The 17680-nt window shown below is 38.5% G+C and overlaps 2 protein-coding genes across 3 annotated transcripts; one reads left to right on the top strand and one right to left on the bottom strand.

Annotated features, from left to right (window-relative positions):
- Positions 1–443: 443 nt before the first annotated feature.
- si:dkey-4e7.3 (uncharacterized protein LOC402865 homolog) lies at positions 444–6025 on the top strand. 2 transcript variants are annotated; one of them, XM_053495872.1, is made up of 6 exons: positions 444–509; positions 2445–2646; positions 3605–3784; positions 3952–4063; positions 4258–4394; positions 5674–6025. In XM_053495872.1, the coding sequence occupies exons 2-6, from the start codon at positions 2467–2469 to the stop codon at positions 6019–6021; spliced, it is 957 nt and encodes a 318-aa protein (XP_053351847.1). In that variant the 5' UTR covers positions 444–509; positions 2445–2466; the 3' UTR covers positions 6022–6025. The 2 variants fall into 2 exon arrangements, with proteins under 2 accessions (XP_053351847.1, XP_053351845.1); XM_053495870.1 differs by having other exon boundaries at positions 485–690.
- A 516-nt stretch (positions 6026–6541) lies between these two features.
- Positions 6542–7596, bottom strand: LOC128523756 (cytochrome c oxidase assembly factor 5). Its single transcript, XM_053495873.1, has 3 exons — positions 7364–7596; positions 6929–7012; positions 6542–6759 (listed from the first exon to the last, which is right to left on the bottom strand). Exons 1-3 carry the CDS (start codon positions 7463–7465, stop codon positions 6718–6720), a joined length of 228 nt encoding a protein of 75 aa, XP_053351848.1. The 5' UTR covers positions 7466–7596; the 3' UTR covers positions 6542–6717.
- Positions 7597–17680: the final 10084 nt, after the last annotated feature.

Raw genomic sequence — 17680 nt, 5'->3', positions numbered from 1 at the left:
GTTTCCTCCCACAGTCCAATAGACATGCAGTGTAATCTGATTGACGTTTCCAATTTGCCTTTGATGTATGATTGGCTGTAAAAGTGTGTGCTTGTGCCCTGCAATGATTTGGCACCCATCCAGGGTGTACCCTGTCTTATGCTCCAAGTGCCCTGGAATAGGCTCCAGCCCCCTCTCTACAGCAATAATAATATTTTAAAGCAATGTCTGTACTTCTAATAGCTTGTAAGTAAACATATACAGTTTATTGTGATGTATTATATTTGAGAGTTGAGGACTGTCTTTGATTTAATAAATAACCTGTTGGGCTGACCTGGACTTTCATTTCTAAGTGGTTTGGTTTAACGCTGTGAATTATTTATTCTTATAATATCTTGAAATATCAACAGTAACGGGTGAAGGTATATACTTCCGGTACTATATGTGAAATATTCTTCCGGTACCAAACCTGTTAAAAGGAGGCGGGCAAAGGTTCGCGCTACAGCTCGCACATAACGCTACCGAGTGCAGTAAGTGCCGGGTTTCCAGTGCGGGGTTTTATACTCTTTCGTAATAACTGAATACACATAATAAAGCGACGCCAAATTTAGTAACTTGAGGGCACTGTTCAGTTACAACAACCAAAGGACTAGAAGAGTTAAAGCTGTGTGTGTCTCTATACGGGGACACATGATTGCTGATCTGAATAACGTTAGTATTTTATCATTTTTTTCCCACTTGTTCGATGTATTTCCCACCGTTAGCAAAAACGTACAGTTAGACCTATCGGTCTATCCTACTTTATTATGACGCGTTGTTTTTGCTTTATCAGAATGTAATTTCTTATGTAAGAAGTCATTTAGTCACAATATTCCGCTGTGTTTCTTAATATAATTTATTTACCAAAAAAAAATCTAAACTGTAATCTGTTTGTGTTCGTGTACGCGGGCAGCCGGACAAACGAGTGTCTATATAGGCACGTAATTTTTTTGAAAAGCATGTGATTTGAGGTTGAGCGCTTACGTGATTTTTCAAATCATCCTTGGCGCGCAGCACTGTGCGGCCCGAACCCTCCCACTTTTGTTCTTAGCGAATCAATTTTGTTTTTAAATATTTGGGCTCATGTGATTGGTCCATTCTCAACAAGTATTATTAACGTTTACATTACATTGTAAGTTAATGTATTGAATAGTGATTGACGTGGAAGCCAGCTAAATATGAGGAAAAAATCTGTAATTTCTTTGCTAAAATACCCCTTTGCAAGGTGATCGGACGAGGAAAGAAAAAAAAGTGAATAATTAATCAACAGTCAAGTGATTGCGGCCGAGCTTATACTCGGTGCTTTTCCAGGACTACTTATGGCTATTTACTGGCGATTATTAAAAGTTTATCTTTTATTTTGTTTGCGCCCCCAATTTATTTATTTTTGCACCAGCCGCCACTGAAGTCCCCAGTCTGTTTCCGTTTCTCGAGGAAAAAAATATTTTTTTCTATAATACAGTTCTTCTGGGAACATAATGCAACATAAAGAACAGCAAGGGCATCACAGATCTTTTGTGTGATGATTGATGTACCACCACACTGACTCCAAAATATATATATTTCAAAGTATTTTTACATTTATAATAGAAATTACCCTGATCAGTCAGTGACCAGATTGGCAGTTTGATTGGCAATGACCGGTGATCGACCTATCAGCCTCAGGTTTATCTGATTATGTACTGAGGGCAAAGGCATCCGAGTGGCGCAACACATTTTTATGTAGTTAAAAAACTTCGATCAGGCCTTTTCTCCAGACTCCACAAGTGATTAATTATTGTTTAAATGCAGCGCTTGTCTTTATAGAAAACTAATGTTATAAGCAACATGCTACATTTTATTACTTAAATGAGTAACTAAATCGGGGGAAGATGTAACATCGGGTCGGAATATTTATAAAATCATGATACTTCTAGAACTGCAATTTTTTATCGAATCGGCACCTATGTATCGTGTTATTGTATTGGGAGGTGAAGCATGAGTCTTATATCTAATTGAGACACAAAACAGATCATACACATAAAAGAGGAAATGTTCGAATAAGTTTAAAAAAAAGACTTTCTTTACTTTTTATATACATATAAAAGATATAGCCTAATTCGGCGAAAGTTATGTTTTTGTAAGTTTGTACGTACCAGCTAGTATTCGTAAATAATTTGTTCAACAGGAATGTAAGGGTTTCTGGTCTCTCTGCTTACATGAGTGAATGATATTTATCCATGATATTGACAATATTGATAATGTCTGAGATTTCAGACACATTGTTATCTATATATAACTTTCTGTTTTTGAAATTGTAAGCCATTTTATATGTCCTGCAAACATTGCAAAATGACTTGGCAGTAATAAAAGGGATATTCAATGCTTTCCATTTGTAGAAGATAATGGGTTATAATTGTCTGCCTTTTTTCTTAATTTTTTTGCAGCTAAATAAAATCTGATTATACCATGGTGAAGAAGTTGCTCGTAGATGTGGATTGTGGAGTGGACGATGCCCAGGCTATCATGATGGCTCTGGCTGTGCCAGATGTGCAGATCCTTGGTATCACATGTGTTCATGGCAACACCTCTATAGAAAATGTGTGCAAAAACGTCCTGCGGATCTTGAAAGTTTGTGACCGAATGGAGGTAAGGTGTAGTGTTGTTCTCAGTCAAAAACTTTTGACCTTGGCATTGCACATTTTGCGCTAACAAACTTGAACCAATGATGATACTGTAAATATATCCTTCCAAGAACTTCTTTGGAGAAAAACTTCTAATTGTATAGATTATCATTGCTTAAGTTTGCTCCTATAAATAAATAAATAAAGAGTATGATCTTAAAAATATAAGCTACTGTATTAGCATTTTTTTAAGGATTCCTTTAAATAGGCTGAATGATGTGTTGAGTCTTGACAGATAATTTGTAAGCACGTGGCAGACTTTCCATAACTGACTTGAAGACTTAAAGTCACAATTTTAACCTCAGTTAATGTTCCCTCATCAACAGAACCATTTGTATACAGTGCTTTGAAAAAGTCATATATTTTTTAAAATATTTGTCAAACTTAAATGATTTTAGGAAAAAAGTAATCCCCCCTCCCACACACACATACATACAGTACATACATATAAACATACACACCACGCCAACATGAGTAAAATTTCACTTGCCACATCTGTTTGAATTAAGAAATCCCTTTAACTGAACTTGTCTGACAAAGTGAAGCAAGTGTAAAAGATCGCAAAAAGCAACACATGCCATGATCTAGAGAAATTTCAGGAACAGATAAACACAAGTAACAAGTATTAGGTTACAAGACATTTTTTAAGGCATTGGGACTCAAGGAAGGCCCACGATGAGAGCCTTTATTCACAAATGGAGAAAACTCGGAACAGTGGTGAACCTTCCTGCCTACCAAAATTACTCCAAAAGAACCCGGAACAAGATCTAAAAACTTAAGGCATTTTGTGTTTATTCTGGTTATCTTTGTGTAATATTACATTTTGTTTGATGATCTGAATTATTTAAGTGTGACAAATATGCAAAAAGGGAAAAAAATTGGAAATGGGCAAATACTTTTTCACAGTTCTGTACATGTTTTAGATCCCTGTATACAGAGGGGCATCAAAGCCTCTTCTTGGGGATGTTCAAAATGCTTCACTGTTTCATGGACGTGATGGGCTTGGTGATGCTCCAGACCCGAACGCTCCTGGTCTGGAACTAGTACAAGAGGAGGGAGCCGTATCAGCCATCATCCGCATCATTAATGAGCATCCAGGGGAGGTGAGTACTCACTGCACATGTTGTGTGTTTACTGCACATGATGTGACCTGAGCATAGTTATTACAGGTGTTTTGTAAGCTTGGTCTGTAATAAAAACTACTTACATTTTTTGAAGTGTGCTCTATTCTGCTGTATTTTAATAATGAAATGATTCTATAATCTCTCAGGTGTCTTTAGTGGCCACAGCTCCTTTGACAAACCTAGCATTGGCAGTAAGGTTGGATCCTACCTTGCCACAGAAGCTAAAAGGGCTGTACATTATGGGAGGCAACACAGATTGTGAGTACTGTACATTGACCTCTGCTTTAAAGGGACACTCCTATTTTTGCTTTTATTAAAATGTGACTTGTTCTTTTGAATCTCTTCATTCATTACATATTTCTGTTCCCTTTTTTGCTTGAGGTCTTTATTGTGAAAGTTAATGGCTAACAGATGTCTGTGTAAACATTAAAAGTAAAATGTTTTGTCTTTAGCTAGGGGGAACACAACTGTATGTGGGGAATTCAACTTTGTAGCAGACCCTGAAGCAGCATATGTTGTACTAAATGACTACCTTTGCCCGACTTACATCGCCTGCTGGGAGTTCACTTGTCACAGCAAACTGCCCTGGGTAAAGATCCACCTTATCATAAACACATTAATAAATAATCCCATGTAGACTTTAGAGCAAGTTATAGAGCTTATCTGCAGGGGTCTGCATTTTTTTTTTGTTTGTTTACCAAACAGACCTAGGGTCTGTTCCAGAAAGCAGGTTTTAAAAATAATTAACTCAGACTTGAGATAAATTACAAGAGCATTCTGGCATAAATCTAGATTTTGTTCAATTGTGCACAATATTATTACTTGGTGTCAGCTTTTTAACATGATTTTTTACACATTATTTTCTTTTTTTTTTTTTTTTTTATTCTTTGCATGCTATTACATTTTTATGAACATAAACCTTTGGAATTCCCACTGATCAACCAGACACATAACGCTAACGTACAGCTAACTATCAAACAGTGAGGTTTAACATGCTGAGCTTTTTAATTACATGCCTAGCTTATATTTAAATAATTAATTAAAGAAGCCAAAACTTCAGATTAAACTGCTCTCCCAGGGGAGAAGTTTTTTGTCCACAAACTTCTGCCCACACATTGATACTCTGAAAAAACTTTGTTTTGAGGTGTTAAAGTATCCTCTTATAGTCCTAATCTTGATCCATCTGATGATACAATGATAAAGATTAATTTCTGATGAAGATAAGATAGCAGTACATTTATGGCTCACACCGTAGCCTAAAACATTTTTTAATGAGGGAATGCAAAAGGTTGTTGATGGATGGATAAAGTGTATTGACAAGCAAGGAGTTGAAAAATTAAGTATTTTTCTTTTTTAAAATGTAACTAAAACTAAATTTTACAACCAGAGTGCTTTATAACTTTCGACTCACTCTCGTATATTGTGGAAGAGATCAGAGTGTACAATATCAGGGTAAATAAGCCAAATGTGCCGTCTTGTATTTGAAGGGGAGTAGTCCAAATTTTCTGATTTTTGAATTAGACTGCATGTCAAATCCTTTGTGCTTTGAGTAACTGACATTGGATTTCAAGAAAGCTTTAAAAAAAAAAAGTCTATTCATATATATATTTTTTTACTTAAATGCAAACTATTATACAGACTTTACTACACCATTTTACCTATGCATTGTAAATAAATAAACCTAGAAACCCTTTAGCGGTTTTTAAATTTGTCCTTTTGAAGAAACCCTTTAAGGTTCTGTGTAGAATATTGTGCTGTCACTAATAATTTACCAAAAAGAGCACACCCCCATTTTAAGTACTCTGAAGACTAATCGAATATGTAGTGCTTGTACAAGACTTAATACTATACTGACACTGTCTTTACAGGAGTTTTGTGATACCTGGCTGGCTCAGGACACCGATAAAGCTCGGTTCATGAAGAAGATCTTCCAGCACAGCATGGACGTATGCTACAATCCGAGGATTGAAAAAGAGCTAGTATCAGGACTAGGATTTATTTCTTGTGATTCCTATGCCATGGCGGCTGCCATCGATGACACATTTATCATTGAGAGTGAGCATAAGGCTGTGACTGTAGAGCTCACTGGTAAATATACCAGGGGAATGATGGTGGTAGATCACCTTGAGATTCTGAACAAGACTCATAAGATCTACATAATGAGGAAGGTGGACTTGGGAAAGTTTGAAAAGCTAATGACCAATGCTTTGAAATGAGAGTTTTATCAGGATCATAAATTCCTTTGTCATCATTGAAACACTAAAACAGATTTCCTGCTAGCTTGTACTTGCATAAAAAGATATTTTAAAAATCTAAAACTGTAATGTATGTATATGCGTAATTTTTAGAACGAAAATTACATGGACATTGGTTTTTCTATAGATTTTTTTTGTATTTCAAAATAAGAAAATGAAATATTCTATATACATTTTATATGTTCTACACTGTAATGTTCAGTGCTTCTGTCTCTCATGTTTGAGTATATGAATGGTCTTTTTAGGGATGGCATACAAGACCAATCTGTTTCATGGCATTGTGTAGCTAAATACAGGGGAAACACTATCAGCGTCATGTAAAGCCTAGCACACTTTTCTACTAATAAACAAAGATTTTATTTACACAGTCCTTGAAGCAATTTGTGTCAAAGCACTATTATAAGCATACATCTCGGTGTGAATATTTAAGTGCTACTTGGAGTAATGGCACATTTTTCCAATGCGACTTACAACAGAAAAATAACTTGTTGCTCAATAGTGGTCAACAGCACTATTCACTAGTCAGTAGCAATGCTGATTTCTGAGTTTACAAAAAATCTCTAATGAATCAATTATTTACAGTGAAATTACAATATTCTCAACAGCTGAGATCTCATCTCCTGCTCCTTCTGACATGCACAAAACGTCATGGTCCAGTTAGTAGCCTTTTCTGCCTCTGAACCGAGATCTTGTGTCCAGCTACAAAAAATAAATAAAAAGTAATGTCAAATTGATGTGATCAACATGTAAATTAGAAACAAAATGTAAAAAAAACACACACACATGACATTTTCTGTTACTGGGAAAAAAAACATGGAATGGGTTGGAAACCAGCAATAAATAAAACAAGCTGCATCAGTCTACTAACCATGGATCTTTTACATTCGAAGAAAGAAACTTGCAGGGCTTTACAGTGTCCCTCCTTCAGACACTCACTGGGCTTTTTGCCTTCCTAAAAACAAGCAATAAAATTGTTAGAAAACAAGCTCTATTTATCGGTGATAGGATTCAGCCAGATTCTCATCCCTGGTTCTGGAGAATGGACATGTTTAGGGTTTTCCCCTTAAAACACCTACTTCAGCTCAGGAAAGGCTGTTATAAATGTATAACGTCAGCAAAGTTACTAACACACAACTTTAACTTTACTGTGCCTCATTAAGATATCCACAAAACTTACAGTACATTCATTTAAGTACACGAAGTACAAAAATATACAGAAAAAAGACAGACTAAAGAAAAAGTGAGTGAAGCCTTGAGAACCGTTGGTGAGGTTTCTTGTTAGCAACGTGCTAAGCTGAACAACCTTTACAACGCAGTCATGCTGAAGGAGACAGGCCTTAAAATCCTCTCTGATTCCGGCACAAGCGCGAGCATCTTCATCTTTATCTTCGTAGTACTGGGGCATCGTGTTCACTTTACATTCAAGCTTATTTGAACATTAAATCTTGTTTATCTGACCCCAAAACACTACACCGAAGCGGTTTATGCGACTGTTATGAACGCGGCCATGTTTTCCCAGCAGCACTTAGAGCGAACCGATAGGCGGGTCTATACTCACTTACTTCCGGTTCTGATCTCGAAGTACCGCGCCACACAACGGCGCTATAAGCATTTTATAAAACAGGGTAGTGGGTCTTTTCACTCTTTTTTGTCGTTTATGCTTATAGGATGCGCTCAAACTGTAGCAGTAATTTAATTTACTGTAGCAATAATTTAATGTCACATATACAGTACATTACTGCACAGTGAAATGCCATATTCTTCTCATATTCCATGATAATTTAGTGGTTAGTACTATTGCCTTGCACCTACAGGGTCCGAGTTCGATTCCCACCTCAGGGCCTGTGTGCATGGAGTCCCTTTGTTTAGCGGGTTTCCTCCCACAGTCGAAAGACATGCAGGTTAGGCTAATTGATGTTCCCAAATTGCTCATAGTGTGTGAATGAGTTTACAAGTGTGTGTCCACGGCCATGGATTGGTCCAGGGTGTACCCCACCTCGTGCCCAAAGTCTCGTGGGATAGGCTCCAGCCCCACATGCACCCTGTAAACAGGTTAAAGCGACGATGAGTGAGTGAATAAACAGAGTTTATATGCTCATAAACATTAAAACTTTACTGATCACTTTACTACCTTGAATAGTAAACCAGGCATTTCTAAGACGAGGCTACAATCACTTCATGCGTTCATAAAAACATCAATTTTAAAAGTCAAATGTAAAGTTAAACCTTATGAATTACAGTATACCAAATAAATGCATTTATAGGTGGAGATTATTTAATTGCTTTTATTTCCTTTACTCTCTAACTTTGAGTTAGATGAAACCATGACAGTGGTAGGAAACTAACTAGTTCATAAATCTTGAAAATGGCAATCCAAACAGACTCTCCAGCCACCCACCCAGTGTTTGGGATCCAATCATTGAGACCGGAGTGGTCATGTTTAATGTATTTCATGGTGTGTAATCAGGTCTGGAAAGTTTAATTGCTATATGACATGACCTGTGTGTGTACACAGACATAGCTTTATGAGAAAATGCATGCAAAAAACATCTTAAACAAGTAACAAGTTTAAGCAAGTAAGGTTTACCTAAAAATGCTTTTATTTTTTTGCAATATTTACTGGCTTTTCTTTAGCATTTTGAATACCAACAACGCACCAAGGAGAAGGTTTTTCTCAATAGCACGAAGACATCACAAGGAGGCCTAGGTCCACCAAGTCATGACCCCATTGATACTTTACCTTTTTCTTTAAATTGAACTAAAATTCTTGTAACAGTGCAACATGGGTATTTCAATATCACTAACTACATCCATCTGGGCCAGTCCACCCTCAGAGACCAAGGAGCCAATCTTTGGAATACATTTGTGTATATGCATGCTTAAAAGATGGTCATCTTCTAATCCAAAAAGGAAACAAATGCTAATGGTCACAACTTATCTATATATTTTTTATTATAAAACTATGGATGTAAATTAACAACATGAGCTCTTATGCCTTGTGAATGCAGACATTACCATCCTGATTAGCTGTAATTTCTACCTTGGCGAAGTCTTCAACAATCTATCAACAATAATAGTAATAGTTTATAATTACAATAGTTTAATCTTTTAGTAATTTTTATGGTTCAATATTGATCAGATGGAACTTTACTGTAGTTTCACTAATAATCAATGTAGTGAGTACTGTACTTTGAATTTTAATCAAATTAATCGGAATTCAACACGCACAGAAGTGACCAACAGATTTAACTTTTGAAGATTTTAGTAGAGCAAGGTTTCAGTTTAACATGCTGTATGGGGCACTTAGGATTCTTCATGTCACAGCATTTGTCTGTAATAGTAAGAATAAAAGCAATAACTGACTTACTAATGTTTTCTCAGTAGTTTAAATGCATCTGAAGATCTACAAAGAGGACATATCAGAAAGACTGGCTAATGCACAGAGGTACAGAAGATTGAAACAGAAAACTACAATTTAGATCAGGTTTAATTTATTTGTGTAATCTTAACTTAAATAAATTTCAACTTGAAACAATGCACATATGAAGGCACATGAAAAGCCAAGATGTACCAGACATGGGGAATCTTTTTTTTTTTTTTTCATCCCAATATGGGGAGGTTAAGACAGTGGATTAAGGGTGGCAGAGGGTTTAGAGGGTTATTTTCAGCCTCCTGAGAAATTAATCCTCATTCTATACAAAAGCAACTATGTACAAGAATTCTGACATTAAGTCAAATAAAACAGCAGAAACCTCAAACTGCCTGGCCAGATGCCATTCATACTATGGTACCTTTACCAGTCAAGTTTGTTCTAGACTGTATTTCAGACACGGCACATTCTGAGTACACCGTTACATATCCTCATTTAGGAATACGTGTATAAATCAAACATTTAAAAATGTGTAAACAAATATATACACACGTTTTCAGCAGATTTTACCTGTTTGATCTACCCAAAGCAGATGATATGCAAGTAAAATGTGATATGCATGAAAGATCTACTGGTTATATGTTTTGACTGGTGCATAATAGTAAATGGTATGATTTCTCTAGCTCAAATCATATCAATTCTAAAACATCCATACAATCTAATGAGACGAGAGCACTTGGGGAAAATATACATACAGCAGTTACACTGTCGGGTTTTTTTTAGCAAATAGCCAAAAACCATAGAATTCAACAGACTGAACCATTTCCAGAAACTGCCTCACTCTCCAGGACAGGGTCACATAGACAGGAACTTAGGGCACAAAGCAGGGTACACGCTGGACACGGTACCAATCCATAGCACAAGCAAACACTACAGAAAATTTAGAAACACTAATTAGCCTACTCTCTCTGTCTTTAGACTGTGGGAGGAAAGCAGAGTACCTGGAGGGAACCCAACATGCAGTGGAAGAAAATGCAAACTCCACACATACAGACCCAGGATGGGAAGCCGGAGGTGCGAGACCACAGTGCTAAGCACTATGCCACTGTGGCACTCATTTCCAGAGACATTCTACTTAAATGCCCATGTTACGAACCGTACACTGTTTTTCCCTTGTGTGTGTGTTCTATGTTCTTTTTAGCGCTTCTAGGTGCCGCCTACTTCAGGACACTATTGGTGGTTCTCCCTGTCAATCATCGTTGGTCACTTGTGACGTCGTGTGGTCTCCGCCAATGGTGATCTGTTCTGATGCCTTAAAACGGAAGCGGCAACGGGAAGATGGAGGCTGCTTGACTTGGCGTGTCGCTGTTGTGTTGCGTGTGTTGCGTTGTGTTATTTTATCCGTTTCTGCTACTACTTTAATCGCTTGTGGTTAAAATGATCCGTGTAACGTTGTCTCTGGTGACATCGGTGTTCCTGTTAAATGAGTGCTTTCGATACTTTTAGCCCGCTTAAGCTCCACTTAAACTAACAGCCGTCTTTCAGACAACGGAGACGTGGAACAGCCTAGTAAGTCACGTGACATACATACCTTGCACGTAGGAGTTTTCTTTATGTATTAGACACACTAGTATAGCGAAGTGCGCTAAATATGTACTTTTGTGTTTTTAGTTAGAGTAAGTTCAGGGCGCATTTGCGCTGAAGACCTTTTGTTTCACATTTTTGTTTGTTTATTTAGAGGATTGGGAGGAGATAGTGGGGATTCTTTTTGTTATGTTTATTTCTTTGAGTTTCTAGCGCCACTTCTCGTTCCCTCTCCCGTTTGTCTTGATTATCTAATTTATTGTTTATTATTTGTGTTTTCTTCAATGTTTGTTGATATTCATGGTTTGGGAGCAATAAACCTTTTGCGGTGCTACTTTGAGTGTCTCTTGCTTCTCTTGCCACATGCTAAGCTTTTTCCTCTGGTCATCTCAATGTTACTCCTTTTTAAATTCCTAGACAAAAACTTCCATCAAAGGTCGTAACATTTAATGGGGGCTCGTCCGGGATGTTTTAATAATTTTGGGATAGATATTACCGGATGGATTGTTAAACCCTTGGGAGGTAAACTAAAATGACCAAGGATATAGCTACGGTGGTGGCAATAGAATTGGTTGACTGGTTAGTAGGGTGTCATAGTAAGTACAGTAGCAGTTTTTTGTAGCACTTTGAGCACGTGACACATCATTTTAAAAAAATGTTCAGTTTAGAGGAATTTGTTAAGAGTCCGTCCTTGGAGCTGCTTAACGTTTGTCGGAAACAGGACCTGTTTTTGGTGGCTGATCATTTTAAATTGATGATTAATAAGCAGGATCGTAAAGCTGAAATTAAGCAAAAGATAACAGACCAGTTACTCGAGCTTAATGTACTTCTCACGCCAACTGTTGAAATGGAGGAGGCGGCTGATCGGCAAAAACCTGGTGATGAGGTGTTTGCTCCTTTTGGATTAGGAGATGAGAACGTATGTAGTGGCAGAACTGAGGCAGATGCAGGGGTGGAGGCCGTTGCAGATGCTGGGATTGGACTGCCACCCTTTGAACCGTTCTCTCCGCTTTCTGTGGGTTCACGAGACGATGCGCGGCTGAAAGTTCGTTTGGCACGTCTATATTATGATTCCCAAGAGCACACCCGTCGGGCTGAACTTGATCTACGTTTGCAGATACGCAAACTTGAAATCGAGGCTGAGACGCAAGTGAGGCTGCGCCAGCTCGAATTGGAGGTTTCAAAGAAGGCTGCGGAGGCTAATCAGCCAGATCCAGTTTCTCCTTCAAATGTTCCTTCAGTGTCGATCTCACCTCGTCCCAATTTTGACGTGAGTAAGCACATTGCTCTTGTTCCACAATTCCGAGAATCAGAAGTTGACTCGTATTTTAATGCGTTTGAACGGATTGCGACTTCTTTGCATTGGCCACTCGAATTCTGGTCTCTGTTACTGCAGAGTAAACTTGTGGGGAAAGCTTTAGAGGTGTACTCCACTTTGTCACTTGATGAAAGTTTGAAGTATGATTCAGTCAAATCAGCGATACTTCGTGCATATGAACTAGTTCCAGAGGCATACAGACAGAAGTTTAGGTCGCTCAGAAAAACTTCTAATCAAACTTTTGTGGAATTTGCTAGAGAGAAGGGCACGCTTTTTGATAAGTGGTGTGTAGCTAACAATGTTGCAGATTTTAATTCGTTGCGTGAGCTGGTTCTCCTGGAAGAATTTAAGAATTGCTTGCCAGAGAAAGTGGTTGTTTACCTAAACGAACAAAAGGTAAACTCTTTATCACAGGCTGCTGTTTTAGCTGATGAATTCATTTTAACACACAAAAATGTCTTTGTTCATTCACGTATGGAAAATACACCCGCTGTTTTATCTTTATCTAACACACAATTTGTGCGTTCGAAAAGCAATGCACCTAGAGTTAGTGAGGATCGTGACTGTTTTTATTGTCACAAGAAAGGACACGTTGTGGTGGATTGTCCCCGACTTAAACGAAAACAAAACTCGCAAGCTAAGCCGGTAGGTTTTGTAAAGACGTGTAAACAGACTACAGCTGTATACTCCAAGGTGGATGTGGATAAAACGTTCCGTCCTTTTATTCTTAAGGGGTTAATTTCTTTGACTGGTTGTGATGAGGATCAAAAAGAGATCACAATGCTTCGTGACACAGGTTCTATGCAAAGTTTTATTGTTGAAAGTGCAATGAAATTTTCTGATAAGACTTCATGTCATTCCAGCGTATTAGTGCAAGGAATTGAAATGGGATGTGTAAAAAGGCCCTTGCATAATCTGCATTTGAAAAGTGACTTGTGTTCTGGATTTGTCCGTGTTGCAGTTTGTACTTCGCTGCCGATGAAAGGCGTAGATTTAATCCTAGGCAATGATTTAGCCGGAGGGAAAGTGATGCCATTATTGGAGGTTCTGGACAAACCGACAGAATGTGCATCTGATGAGGTTGGTAAAGCGTATCCTCATGTTTTTCCTGCCTGTGCTGTTACTCGTGCACAGTCGCATAAAGAGATTGCTTTGAATGACACTTTCTTTTCTTCTGTCATAGACGGAGAGGAAAATTTGGACTGTGAGAAAAAGAAACCGGAAAGGGTGAAAAATTCTTATTTAAATGACACGAATTCGTTGATTTTAAAAATCACACGGGACGAATTAATCACTGCACAGAAAAAAGATGAAACTTTGACTACACTTTTTAAATCTGTAATTCCGCACGATTTGGCTAAGACAAAACAAAGCGCCTATATTTTAGAAAATGACGTGTTGATACGTAAGTGGGGTTCATCACCTGACCAAGCCGAATGGGATGTTTTTTATCAGGTTGTGGTTCCTGTCCCATATCGCCCACATGTGTTGTGCTTGGCTCATGATCATCCACTGTCGGGTCATTTGGGCATAAGAAAAACTTACAGCCGGATTTTAAAACACTTTTTCTGGCCTGGACTAAAAACTGATGTAACGCTCTATTGTCGATCTTGTAACGTATGTCAAATTGCGGGAAAGCCAAATCAAGTTGTTCCCCCAGCGCCGCTAAATCCAATACCTGTTCTTGGTGAACCATTCGAACATGTCCTCATTGACTGCGTAGGTCCTTTAAAAAAGTCAAAAAGTGGTAATCAGTTTCTACTAACAGTGATGTGTCTAGCCACCCGATTTCCTGAAGCAATTCCTTTAAGAAAAATCACTACACCCGTTGTTCTTAAGACACTAGTTAAGTTTTTCTCGACATTTGGTTTGCCTAAAGTGGTGCAAAGCGACCAGGGCACAAATTTTACGTCCAAGCTTTTTAATCAAGTCATGCAGATTTTAGGAATTACACATCGTACTTCCACTGCGTTCCATCCAGAAAGCCAAGGCGCCCTGGAACGTTTTCACCAAACGTTAAAGTCGATGTTGCGAAAATATTGCATGCAGACTGGTAATGAGTGGGATGATGGCATTCCCATGCTGATGTTTGCTATCAGAGAAAGCGTTCAAGAGTCGCTGGGTTTTAGTCCAGCTGAACTAGTTTTCGGACACCAGGTTCGTGGTCCGTTGAAAGTTTTAAAGGACCAAATTTTGGAAAAAGACAGTTTACAAACGAATGTACTGGAGTACGTAATGAAGTTTCGGAAGCGGTTGCATACAGCTTGCTCAGTCGCAAGAGAGTCTCTTGCCAATGCGCAAAAAGGCATGAAACGAACATTTGACAAAAAGGCTGTTACACGATCTTTTAAGCCTGGTGACTCAGTTCTGGTTTTCTTGCCTATTCCGGGTTCTTCACTGTCAACTCGATTTTTCGGCCCTTATGTGGTGAAGGAGAAATTAAATGAAACTAACTATGTTATTTGTACTCCTGATCGAAAACGAAAAACTCGCGTTTGTCATGTAAACATGCTGAAATTTTATCATTCGAGATCACCAACTGATGTGAATGACAGAGTTCCAGACACTGCTGTTGTTTCTGTTGCGGTCGTGACGGAAAAGCCCATTACTGATGCTGAAGAAGACGGGGTAATGTTTCAGAATATTTCTCAGACGACGGTGAGGTTGTGCAATTCTGAAATGTTGAAAGATCTTGATTCACATTTAACGAATTTGTCTATTGATCAGAAGTGTGATATGGTGAGGCTCATTTCTGAATTTGAGTGTCTGTTCAAAGACGTACCTGTGCTAACTAATGTCATTCAGCATGATATTGATGTTAAAGATGCTAGACCAATCCGACAGCATGCATACAGAGTGAATTCGGTTAAGCGTTCAGTTATGCGACAAGAAGTTGAGTACTTGTTGAGGAACAATCTTGCTAAGCCTAGCTCTAGTCCATGGAGCTCTCCATGTATTTTGGTACCGAAACCAGATGGTTCTTTTAGGTTTTGCACCGATTTTAGAAAAGTAAATTCACTTACGGTTCCTGATAACTATCCACTTCCTAGGATGGAGGATTGCGTAGATAATGTGGGATATGCAAAGTTTGTGAGTAAGTTAGATATGCTTAAAGGCTACTGGCAAGTACCACTTACACCCAGAGCTTCTGACATTGCTGCTTTTATCACTCCAGATTCGTTTGCACAATATACGGCCATGGCGTTCGGACTCCGAAACGCGCCTGCTACCTTTCAGAGGTTGGTAAACACTGTTTTAGCTGGCATTCCTAATTGTAGTGCTTATTTGGATGATGTTGTTGTTTATTCCAGGGATTGGGTTGAACACATAAAGTCATTACGTGCTGTGTTTGAGCGTTTTGCGAGTGCTTCCTTGACCCTTAACTTGGCCAAGTGTGAGTTTGGTCAAGCTAAAGTGAGGTATTTGGGAAAAGAGGTAGGGCATGGTCAAGTTCGACCAGTTGAAGCGAAAGTTGAGGCTATATCGAAGTTCCCAGTTCCCACAACCCGACGTGAACTCCGAAGGTTTCTCGGAATGGCTGGATATTACCGCAGCTTCTGCAGAAATTTTTCGTCTGTGGTTAATCCTTTAACTTCACTTTTAAGTCCTTCTACTGCTTTTGTGTGGAATACAGAGTGCCAATATGCATTTGAGAGTGTGAAAACACTATTAAGTAGTTCACCTGTTCTTGCAGCTCCTGATTTAGAACGTCCATTTAAGCTTGAGGTGGATGCAAGTAATGTTGGGGCTGGTGCTGTCTTATTACAGGATGATGAGCAGGGTATAGCTCATCCAGTAAGTTATTTCTCTAGGAAGTTTAACAAGAATCAGTTAAACTATTCAGTCATTGAAAAGGAGACGCTTGCTCTAATTTTTGCATTACAGCATTTTGAGGTTTATGTTGGATGTAGTGTGCAACCTTTGGTAGTTTTTACGGATCACAGTCCTTTGACATTTCTTTCAAAGTTGTACAATCATAATCAGAGATTGACGCGCTGGTCACTCTTTCTGCAGAGTTACAATTTAGATATCAGACACAAGAGGGGCGTTGAAAATGTCTTAGCGGATGCTCTTTCAAGAGTATAAACTTTTTTGTTTTTCCTAAAAGAGTTTATTCTTAAGTGGGGGAGTGTTACGAACCGTACACTGTTTTTCCCTTGTGTGTGTGTTCTATGTTCTTTTTAGCGCTTCTAGGTGCCGCCTACTTCAGGACACTATTGGTGGTTCTCCCTGTCAATCATCGTTGGTCACTTGTGACGTCGTGTGGTCTCCGCCAATGGTGATCTGTTCTGATGCCTTAAAACGGAAGCGGCAACGGGAAGATGGAGGCTGCTTGACTTGGCGTGTCGCTGTTGTGTTGCGTGTGTTGCGTTGTGTTATTTTATCCGTTTCTGCTACTACTTTAATCGCTTGTGGTTAAAATGATCCGTGTAACGTTGTCTCTGGTGACATCGGTGTTCCTGTTAAATGAGTGCTTTCGATACTTTTAGCCCGCTTAAGCTCCACTTAAACTAACAGCCGTCTTTCAGACAACGGAGACGTGGAACAGCCTAGTAAGTCACGTGACATACATACCTTGCACGTAGGAGTTTTCTTTATGTATTAGACACACTAGTATAGCGAAGTGCGCTAAATATGTACTTTTGTGTTTTTAGTTAGAGTAAGTTCAGGGCGCATTTGCGCTGAAGACCTTTTGTTTCACATTTTTGTTTGTTTATTTAGAGGATTGGGAGGAGATAGTGGGGATTCTTTTTGTTATGTTTATTTCTTTGAGTTTCTAGCGCCACTTCTCGTTCCCTCTCCCGTTTGTCTTGATTATCTAATTTATTGTTTATTATTTGTGTTTTCTTCAATGTTTGTTGATATTCATGGTTTGGGAGCAATAAACCTTTTGCGGTGCTACTTTGAGTGTCTCTTGCTTCTCTTGCCACATGCTAAGCTTTTTCCTCTGGTCATCTCAATGTTACTCCTTTTTAAATTCCTAGACAAAAACTTCCATCAAAGGTCGTAACAGCCCATAAGCAGCATGCTTCTCCTCTCACTATACTGAATCTTCAGCCATACACTAAAGAGAATTAACAGTTCAAACTACAAAAAATTCTTAATATTCATCATTCTATGGTTTTTGTTTTTCCCTGCTCAAAACAAACAAGATGTCAGTGAACCAAACTGGAAAATACATATAACAAAAGATCATGTATTCGATAGTCACTGTTGCATATGGACTATGTACAGAATGTGGGCTAAACACAGAGCAGCAGGTACCAAAACTACTAATTCCAGTCCTTTTGAATGTAAATAAAACTTTGTTCTATTGCAGCTTTCCACAAATCTCTGACGGATCAGCA

The sequence above is a fragment of the Clarias gariepinus genome, chromosome 5 (assembly GCF_024256425.1).
Source record: "Clarias gariepinus isolate MV-2021 ecotype Netherlands chromosome 5, CGAR_prim_01v2, whole genome shotgun sequence".
Taxonomy (NCBI): Eukaryota; Metazoa; Chordata; class Actinopteri; order Siluriformes; family Clariidae; genus Clarias; species Clarias gariepinus.
This window is presented reverse-complemented; position numbering and strand designations above follow the sequence as displayed.